The 10,307-nt window shown below is 43.7% G+C and overlaps 1 protein-coding gene across 2 annotated transcripts; it reads right to left on the bottom strand.

Annotated features, from left to right (window-relative positions):
• LOC116727863 (cell wall protein DAN4-like) lies at positions 1–9,295 on the bottom strand. 2 transcript variants are annotated; one of them, XM_032575521.1, is made up of 7 exons: positions 8,903–9,295; positions 2,262–2,335; positions 1,701–1,775; positions 1,324–1,392; positions 979–1,047; positions 740–813; positions 1–638 (listed from the first exon to the last, which is right to left on the bottom strand). In XM_032575521.1, exons 1-7 carry the CDS (start codon positions 8,989–8,991, stop codon positions 168–170), a joined length of 921 nt encoding a protein of 306 aa, XP_032431412.1. In that variant the 5' UTR covers positions 8,992–9,295; the 3' UTR covers positions 1–167. The 2 variants fall into 2 exon arrangements, with proteins under 2 accessions (XP_032431412.1, XP_032431411.1); XM_032575520.1 differs by having other exon boundaries at positions 1,324–1,395; positions 8,903–9,293.
• Positions 9,296–10,307: the final 1,012 nt, after the last annotated feature.

Here is a 10,307-nt window from a genome sequence, read left to right as displayed (position 1 = left end):
ATGTTGCTATTTGTTGCTGAAGTTGATGCAGCAGTAATTGTCATGTTGCTTGGTGTTGCAGTAGTTGATACAGGAGTAGTTGTCATGTTGCTTTGTGTTGCAGTAGTTGAAGCAGCAGTAGTTGTCATGTTGCTTTGTGTTGCAGTAGTTGATGCAGCCGTTTAATGTTATGTTGCCATCAAATGCTGCAGTTCCTGAGCTCTAACTGTTGTGTTGCTGATTGATGCCTTTGATGCCGCTGTTGTTTTGTTGTCATTCAAAACAGTTGCTGCAACTGTGGTTGTTGTGTTGTCATGTAACATTGTTATCGAAGCTGGTGTTGTGACGTTTTCAGTTACTGGTGTTGCTTTTGCCTCTGTAGTTGTGATATTACTATTTATTATTGCTTCCATCGTTGTTGTGTCGTTGCCATTTAGCATTGTTGCAGCCTTAGATGTTATGTTGCCCTGTAACACTGTTGGTACATTTGTAGTTGCACTAAAATTTTGCGGTGAAGTATAAAATGCTGTTGTTGATTTATAAGTCTGTGTTGTTGCCACTTGTTCTGTCACATTTACAGTTTGCTGAGATGTGGGGGCAGTAGTTGTTGCTCCTTGAAACATGCAGTGCCCCAGCTCATTTCGGAAAACCTGGTCAAGCTGAAAGAAAATAACCATGACCACATTTATTTACAGGATTCAGACGTCAAAATTCTGTTAATATAATCGGATTTTGACCTCCAACTATTTTCCTTACTTACCCAGGCAATGATGTCGGATTCATTCTTACTCGGTCCAGTGACATCCACGTTGACATCAAGGAAATAAAACACTACTATAAAAAAAAAAATCAAACAAAATTTAGAAGAATAATGTCAAAATCAATTTCGTAATTGATGATTAGTATATTTCAAAAGAGATGTTCCTTCCCAAAGCCCCTTTGGGTAAAATATTTTTCTACGTTTGTACTGTAGGTGAGACATATCTGTCATTTGTTTACCTGAGGTCTGTACGGTGGTTGCAGAAGTTGGAATAATGGATGAAGCAGCAGAAGACTGACTATCAGAAACTTCAGTTGATTGGAAAAAATGGAAAATCTGTTAAAATGCATATTTAAATACAAGTCTATAACCTCAAATATTAATGCTGTTGCAAAGATCAACTGCTGAGTTATCTTTTAAATAATCTGAGTAATTTGATTCACAAAATAATTTACTGTGTTACCTTACGTGTTTGTATTACAATGACATAATTTGACCACTTGTCCACCTTTGGATTTGTTTCTCTGTTATACAGCTACAAGTATTACAGCTGGGTGATATTTTTGCTGAGGAGTTTAATTTACCTGCTGTAACTGTAGAAGTGTGAAAAGTAGAGGAAGCAGCTTGGGAGCTTGGAACAACAGATGCTTCACCTGCTGAAGAATGAAAAACGATCAATTTCATTTTTGTTTTCAGTTTGTGATTTTTGTCCTCTGTATTAAGTTGTCTTAACATGACAGTTTAATTTTGTTTGTTTAATATGCTACCTCTTTATTTTCTCCATCATTCTATCTGTAAACTGTGAATCAATAGAGGTATAAAGAAATATTGTGCGAATTTAAAGTTTGCATTGTAAAAGTGATGGTAATTCCAATTATCCTTGTTTTGTCTTGAGAACTGTTGTTTTCAGTTCTGTCTTATTTCTCATTTTAGGTTGAACAAGCCTTAGCATATTATTTACCTGAGGTTTGTGAAGCTGTTGTTGATGTGGCAATGCTGGACGGAGCAGTGGAGGTTAGTTGACCTAAAGCTTGACCTGATTAGAGAAATAAAACAGCTACAGTAAGGAGGAGTTGTATCTTTTGAGTTAGTCTGGTTGGGTTTTTCAATGAGACATCCAGGCACCAGTCGTTCACGACTTGTCTGTTTGCCCAAAATGGAGCCATGTTAAAGAGTTACATCATATCAATCACTAAGAAATATTAAAGAATGGCCTCAGTCTTGGTCACAGTCACAGGAATCAAGATCAAAAAAAGTCGCGCAAGTACTGCTTCGAAAATTGCAAGATAACAAGCTGCAGTCCAGAGGTGTTGAAATATTCTTTCAGTCAGTCTGGAATCAATGTTGATAAACAGGTTACAGAATGAAAAGGAAAGGAATTTAACATGCGGGAATGATGAACTATGTGGAATGCAGGCATAAGTCATTTATTAGTGGAGGTTGATTCAATGCTCTGTTACTTTGTTTGCTAATAACCTTTGTTCACGTCTTTAGTCATACTGCAGGTGATGTCAGACCTCACCTGATAGGAGGACAATAAGTAGATGTATCTTCAGCCACATTGCATATGTAACACAAGAACCAGGTCTCTTCAGTCTGTGAAACAATTTACAGTTAGTAAGTACGTAATGGAAAGTTTTGATTAAAGCTAAACATCTCTTTGTGACAAGAAACACCAAACAACTTGGATGAAATCTCTGACAAGCTTATCTTTAATTTTCATCAATCTGTCTGAGCTTTGTCACAGAAGCAATGAGACGTGTGAGAAAAATTGAACTGAAAAGTCTTGTGTAACAGAACAAACAGTCTTATTCACCGATATCAGTCAGAAGTGCAAACATAAATATTGGTATCAAAAGATTGATATCACTACATTCACCTCTTAGTACTTGTTATATGTTTGCTGCATGTTGCACTAAGATTTTGGGAGTTTTTTGTAGTGAAGAAACACTGCCTTTTATTTTTTGCAGGGCCTGCAAGTTTGTGTTATGATCAAATTGAACTCAGACATTCATATATTTGTCCCTTTCTAGAACAAATTTAATATCACCCTTAAAGGGGCAAGCAAATTAGTTTATTGATCAACCACACCTGAATTTGTCCACACAGTCTGCGTTTTGTTTTTCAACTTTTACAATGATACTCACAGTACAAGGAAGAAACTATTAGTAACTAATCTGGCGCTTCGCATGGGGTGATTGCTAGTTTGGAAACATTTATGTCTGAGCTTTAACTTCCTTATAAATGTCTTTAGATGTTGCCTTAATGTTTTCACATCATTTTCTTTCCTCATCATGGCATTAACTTTGTCCATGTTGATATAGGACTCATTTTACTATGGATAATAACACGCTATTATTAGCTTAGGCCAACATTTAACACTTTTATCTGTGGGACAAAGAAACCGTACCCTTCCAGGACTGTATGAAAGTTGGAAATCTCAATGTTGTTTATATCTATGGGATCAGATTAATGTGGCACCAATGGGAATCTGGAAATTGTACGCAAGGATCAATCAGATTTGTGGATGTCTGCCAGATCTCTTCCTGAAATACTGCCAGATTTCTTTTATTATGCCATACAAGGAAGCTGTATTTTAGAGGTGTTGCTCTAAAATACATCCGCAGAATGCTTCTGTTTGAATAAAATGGTGAGTTAACCCAGTAAAAATTCAGAAAGCTATTACATTGTCATCTGGGCTTTCCTATACTGCTGTAAACTTCTAAATTAAAGCAAATGTATTTGAAATTCTATCAAAGAGACATCTCTTTCATTATTTTGTTATTGTGAAATAGAAATTATTTTGGTCATCCTTACTAACCTAAAACAGGAATAGTTTAGTCTCATTGAGTATCAGATAGTGTGGGGAGATGGTTATACATCCTTTATAAAAACTTTGCCAATATTTGGTTTCAAATGTTTGAACCAAAAATTTACTGATTTGGTAAAAGCTTTTATAGTCCAAGAAAACAATGTCTCTGTGTTTAAGGTGATGAAAATAATAGTTTGAGTGGAACAGCATAATTAATCTAGGATGTTTATCTTGAAAGAGGACTCAAAGACTTTGTTGTTCAATTCCTTAATATTTCTTTCTACCATTTCTAGCAATAGTAGTGGGTAAAAAATTGCAGTTTTTACAGTGACTAACTTTGCCTTTTAGCTAAATTATTAGAAGTCAGTTAAAATGAATAATTTGTATTTTATCAAGTGAAAAGATTAGTTCAGTCTTTAAAGACCATTTACTCAATGTTTCATGGTGGTATCTAAAAAAAAAAAGGTAGAAACTACAACTTTGTTAAAAATACATTTGGTTTTGTAACAATTTTTTTTTTACATTTTAATGTAAACCTAGAAGCATAAACCAATTCAGAATTTCAAAGTTCAAATTGCTCTAATTTTTCTGATTTTGAAACACACCATATCTTTTAAAAAAATATTTTAATGCTGGTTTGGTTTAAACCATTTTATACATACGATTTTTAAAATGTTACTGATAAAACTTCCTTTAAGATGTTGGTTTTTGAGCATCGGCCGATGTCTTGGATTAGTATTGGGGACAAAAAATAAAAAAATAAAAACACCCTGACACGGACATTAGCAATGAAAAGCAAACAGAGTTTGTTGTATATTATATTGTGTAGAAGTTTCCATTAATATGGTGTTCAGATTAGACAACATCATAGAAGACTATGAGGCTGTATTGTTATTGTTCAGTGAACCAAGTAAAGATGACGTGAAATCTAATGCCTCCATTTGCTGTGTAAGTTTTATGGCAAGCAATTCGATCTTGCTGAGAACTGCAAGGAGAAATCATTTGTGAACCTTTGTGACCTAAGCTAATAAATGGAGGATGAAGGCATTATATTTCAGTTGAAATTCTAATTATTGCTTTTCAGAAGATATAATTATCTAGACCATGTTAAACCCAGTAAAGTCATTTGTTGACATTCTCCTCAGATAGGAGAACTGAATTTTGATTGCTCAGAGCCCAGTTTGAATCCTTAAAGAGCTATGGTTTTCTGCCTGGATAACAAACATTTTGATCAAATCCAACATTTGAGATAAAATATAAATGTCTAGACTTTGAAAAACTTTTCCAGTCTTATGTGGATTGCTTAGATAATCAGAATGACAGCTGAGAACGTATCAACATCTTTAAACATGGTGTCAAGTCTATTTGTTGGTTTGGGTTCAGCACAGTTGGCTTGCCTAACCTTCCAGACCCCTCAGGTCTTCTGGTTCTGGTCTGCTCTGCATCTCCAGAACCAGAACCAATCGAGGAGAAGCAGCATTCAGCTTCTATGCACCACAAATCTGGAACAAACTTCCAGAAAACTGTAAAACAGCTGAAACACTGACTTCCTTTAAATCTTCACTAAAAACCCACCTGTTTAGATTTGTATTTGAAACGTAATCAATCACTAATTTAATGATGGCACTGGACTTAATGTAATGTTTTGATTGTTGATTCTATGTTGCATGACTTTGTGTTTTTGTGTTTGTTATGATGTAAAGCACTTTGAAATGCCTTGTTCCTCATTTGAAATATATACGTACGTATATGTGAAAGTACTTGTTTTGAATCTCCTCCATGGGCTGCCACCTTATCGTGGTGGAGGGGTTTGAGTGTCCCAATGATCCTAGGAGCTATGCTGTCTGGGGCTTCATGCCCCTGGTAGGGTCACCCAAGGCAGACAGGTCCTAGGTGAGGGACCAGACAAAGAGCAGCCCAAAGACCCCAATGATGAAGGAAAACTTTGGACTTGGTGTTCCCTCGCCCGGACGCGGGTCACCGGGGCCCCACTCTGGAGCCAGGCCTGGAGGGGGGGCACGATGGCGAGCGTCTGGTGGCCGGGCTTTTACCCATGGAGCCCGGCCGGGCTCAGCCCGAAGAGGAAACATGGGCCCCCCCTCCCATGGGCCCACCACCCGTGGGAGGGGCCAAAGGGGTCGGGTGCAGTGTGGGATGGGTGGCAGCAGAGGGAGGGGACCCTGGCGGTCCGATCCTCGGTTGCAGAAACTGGCTCTTGGGACGTGGAATGTCACCTCTCTGGTGGGGAAGGAGCCGGAGCTAGTGCGTGAGGTCGAGAGGTTCCGGCTAGAAATAGTCGGTCTCACCTCGACGCACGGCTCTGGTTCTGGAACCAGTCTCCTTGAGAGGGGCTGGACATACTTCCACTCTGGAGTTGCCCAAGGTGAGAGGCGTCGGGCAGGAGTGGGCATACTTGTTGCTCCCCATCTCGGCGCCTGTACGTTGGGGTTTACCCCGGTGAACGAGAGGGTAGCATCCCTCCGCCTACGGGTGGGGGGACGGGTTCTGACTGTCGTTTGTGCTTACGGGCCGAACGACAGTTCAGATTACCCACCCTTTTTGGAGTCCTTAGAGGGGGGTACTGGAGAGTGCTCCTCCTGGGGACTCCCTTGTTCTGCTGGGGGACTTCAACGCTCACGTGGGCAATGACAGTGAGACCTGGAGGGGCGTGGTTGGGAGGAACGGCCCGCCCGACCTGAACTCGAGCGGTGTTCTGTTGCTGGACTTCTGTGCTCGCCATGGATTGTCCATAACGAACACCATGTTCAAGCATAAGGGTGTCCATATGTGCACTTGGCACCAGGACACCCTAGGCCGCAGTTCGATGATCGACTTTGTCATCGTTTCATCGGATCTGCGGCCGTATGTCTTGGACACTCGGGTGAAGAGAGGTGCGGAGCTGTCCACTGACCACTACCTGGTGGTGAGTTGGCTCCGGTGGTGGGGGCGAAAGCCGGTCAGACCTGGCAGGCCCAAACGTGTTGTGAGGGTCTGCTGGGAACGTCTGGCGGAATCCCCTGTGAGACGGAGCTTTAACTCCCATCTCCGGCAAAAACTTCGAACACGTCCCGGGGGAGGTGGGGGACATGGAGTCTGAGTGGACCGTGTTCCGTGCCTCCATTGTCGAGGCGGCCGATCGGAGCTGTGGCCGCAAGGTTGTCGGTGCCTGTCGCGGCGGGCAACCCTCGAACCCGCTGGTGGACACCTTCGGTGAGGGATGCCGTCAGGCTGAAGAAGGAGTCCTATCGGGCCTTTTTGGCCTGTGGGACTCCGGAAGCAGCTGATGGGTACCGGCGGGCGAAGCGGCATGCGGCTCGGGCGGTTGCTGAGGCAAAAACCCGGGCGTGGGAGGAGTTTGGAGAGGCCATGGAGAAAGACTTCCGTACGGCTTCGAGGCGATTCTGGTCCACCATCCGGCGTCTCAGGGGGGGAAGCGGTGCAGCACCAACACTGTTTATAGTGGGGATGGTGTGCTGCTGACCTCTACTCGGGACGTTGTGGGCCGGTGGGCAGAGTACTTCGAAGACCTCCTCAATCCCACCAACATGCCTTCCACTGAGGAAGCGGAGCCTGGGGACTCTGGGTTGGGCTCTCCAATCTCTGGGGACGAGGTCGCCGAGGTGGTTAAAAAGCTCCTCGGTGGCAGGGCCCCGGGGGTGGATGAGATCCGCCCGGAGTTCCTTAAGGCTCTGGATGTTGTAGGGTTGTGTTGGTTGACGCGACTCTGCAATGTCGCATGGACATCGGGGGCAGTTCCCCTGGATTGGCAGACTGGGGTGGTGGTCCCCCTGTTCAAAAAGGGGGACCGGAGGGTGTGCTCCAATTATAGAGGGGGTCACACTCTTAAGCCTCCCTGGCAAGGTCTATTCAGGGGTCCTGGAGAGGAGGGTCCGTCGGATAGTCGAACCTCGGATTCAGGAAGAGCAGTGTGGTTTTCGTCCTGGTCGTGGAACGCTGGACCAGCTCTACACCCTCGGCAGGGTCCTGGAGGGTGCATGGGAGTTCGCCCAACCAGTCTACATGTGTTTTGTGGACCTGGAGAAGGCGTTCGACCGTGTCCCTCGGGGAGCCCTGTGGGGGGTTCTCCGGGAGTATGGGGTACCGGGCCCTTTGATACGGGCTGTCAGGTCCCTGTATGACCGGTGTCAGAGTCTGGTCCGCATTGCCGGCAGTAAGTCGGGCTCGTTTCCGGTGAGAGTTGGACTCCGCCAGGGCTGCCCTTTGTCACCGATTCTGTTCATCACTTTCATGGACAGAATTTCTAGGCGCAGCCAAGGTGTTGAGGGGATCCGATTTGGTGGCCTTAGGATCTCATCTCTGCTTTTTGCAGACGATGTGGTCCTTTTGGCTTCATCAGATCGTGATCTGCAGCTCTCGCTGGAGCGGTTCGCAGCCGAGTGTGACGCGGCCGGGATGAGGATCAGTGCCTCCAAATCCGAGGCCATGGTCTTGAGCCGGAAAAGGGTAGAGTGCCTTCTCCGGGTCAGGGGGGGTGTCCTGCCCCAAGTGGAGGAGTTTAAGTATCTCGGGATCTTGTTCACGAATGGGGGAAGAAGGGAGCGGGAGATCGACAGGCGGATTGGCGCAGCGTCTGCTGTCAAGCGGGCGCTGTACCGGTCCGTCGTGGTGAAGAGAGAGCTGAGCCAAAAAGCGAAGCTCTCGATTTACCGGTCGATCTACGTTCCCACCCTCATCTATGGTCATGAGCTTTGGGTCATGACCGAAAGAACGAGATCGCGGATACAAGCGGCCGAAATGGGTTTTCTCCGTAGGGTGGCTGGGCTCTCCCTTAGAGATAGGGTGAGAAGCTCAGTCATCCGGGAGGGACTCAGAGTAGAGCCGCTGCTCCTTCACATCGAGAGGAGCCAGTTGAGGTGGCTCGGGCATCTGGTCAGGATGCCTCCTAGACGCCTCCCTGGTGAGGTGTTCCGGGCACGTCCCACCGGGAGGAGGCCCCGGGGAAGACCCAGGACACGCTGGAGGGACTATGTCTCTCGGCTGGCCTGGGAACGCCTCGGGATTCCCCCGGAGGAGCTAGAAGAAGTGGCTGGGGAGAGGGAAGTCTGGGCCTCCCTTCTGAAGCTGCTACCCCCGCGACCCGACCTCGGATAAGCGGAAGAAGATGGATGGATGGATGGATGGATGGACTTGTTTTGAATGACATTTATCAGTATATAAAACACAAAAAGATGTATTTAAAAACTACTTATATGTTTATAAGTGCATGATTTAGACTTATTTATGTAGTTCACAGTTATTTTACGTTAGGAAAATAACTGTGAACTACACAGTTATTTTAGATGAGCTGGTTCTAATCAAAGAGAGTACAACACCACCACCAGAACTTTTACCTGACAGAAGAGCCCAATTTGTGCTGGCAAAAACATCTGGCCAAATGAACTGATGAAGCTCCCATAATGTCTTCATTTCCATGGAGCATAACTTCCCACAGCAGAATCCAAGGAAAGCTAAACCGCAAAGCTAACCACAAACATTTTCCTGGCTGAAACAAACCTGATTCCAGCTGCTGGCGGTGTGTTTCTCTACTGTGATTTTCTCATGCAGAATCCAGACACGCCTTCAAAACGTCAGTCCCAGTAAGTGGACGTCAGCTGTATTCGTTTTAGCTCAAGCGTGTGTCACTCAACAATGAAGAAAGTATTAAAAGGAACTTCTTGTTTGCGCACCAGATCATAGAGATCTAAACGAGAAATATGTATTGTACACCAACAGGTTTCCTGAACAGTTTTTGGAAGGCAAGAGACCTGCGTTTCTATTTTTGTTTGGCATTTAAGGTGTGCCTCAGGGTGTGTCCTCACCTCCTCAGTGTTCTTTTTGATAGACGTAAAACAAAAGACGTTTCCAAGGCAACTCTGCGGACCTCAAAGTGCCCTGGCATTGAAACATTTAGTGCAGTCAGAAAATGTCAGGCACCGCTGTGCCTGTCATGGTATGAATGAGGTGATCGTCACTGTTGCAGAATTATCACTTACATGTCTTTAATTCATATTTGTGGCTTGTAGAGCTGCATTTAAACTAACACATTGTTAAGCAAGGCAGCACACTGAAGCGTAGGTGGTTGGGGCGAGAGTATAAGGTGTGTCACAAAAGTAGCTGAACTTGGACATTTGCAATTGGTTCCAAAGTTAACTATAAAAGAATCATATCAAGCTAAGTAGTTGTATTGTGGTTAAACAGCTCATATACATTGTTATACAGAAACTATGCTTTTTCTTCTTTGACAAATACAATAAATCAAAGATAATGGAAATTGTAGTACATGGCGTCCTTCCCAGCACAGCAGGGAGTTTGTGGCTTGTGTGTGTTTAAATAGACATGTTCAGTAAAAAGAAAACATAAATAGGTATTTTATTGTAAGGTAAGCTATACATGTTGAGTTGAACAAATATAAAATTCTACATTTTTTAGAATATTACTGTTGGTCCAGGTCAGGTCCAGGTTTTTAATTTACATTCAGCTTGAATTGCTAATGGCTAACCTTGACCTATGGCATAGAGATGTGAATCATGACTGGAAAAATGAATTCCTGATACAAGTGGCTGTAGTGATGCTCCCCTCAGAGATAAGGTGAAGAGGTCTGTAAAATGAGGGGAACTCAAAGGAGAGTCCTAGTTTAACAGATCTTTTACTTTCAATACCTGATGTCTGATAAACTAGAGAATGTGGATGGATAAATGATTTGTGGAGTTTTATTTTTTCCACCATATTGCTTTGAATACAACAAAAACCTGCGTT

Source organism: Xiphophorus hellerii, chromosome 11 (assembly GCF_003331165.1).
Source record: "Xiphophorus hellerii strain 12219 chromosome 11, Xiphophorus_hellerii-4.1, whole genome shotgun sequence".
NCBI classification, from domain to species: domain Eukaryota; kingdom Metazoa; phylum Chordata; class Actinopteri; order Cyprinodontiformes; family Poeciliidae; genus Xiphophorus; species Xiphophorus hellerii.
This window is presented reverse-complemented; position numbering and strand designations above follow the sequence as displayed.

Excerpts from the sequence above, each read along its gene's own strand:
- LOC116727863 (XM_032575520.1), bottom strand. The coding sequence starts at position 8,991 with ATGCTCCATGGAAATGAAGACATTATGGGAGCTTCATCAGTTCATTTG. Across the intron at positions 1,776-2,261 it reads ACTTATTGTCCTCCTATCAG|GTCAAGCTTTAGGTCAACTA; the intron begins GTGAGGTCTGAC and ends TTCTCTAATCAG. Across the intron at positions 639-739 it reads AATCCGACATCATTGCCTGG|CTTGACCAGGTTTTCCGAAA; the intron begins GTAAGTAAGGAA and ends ATTTTCTTTCAG.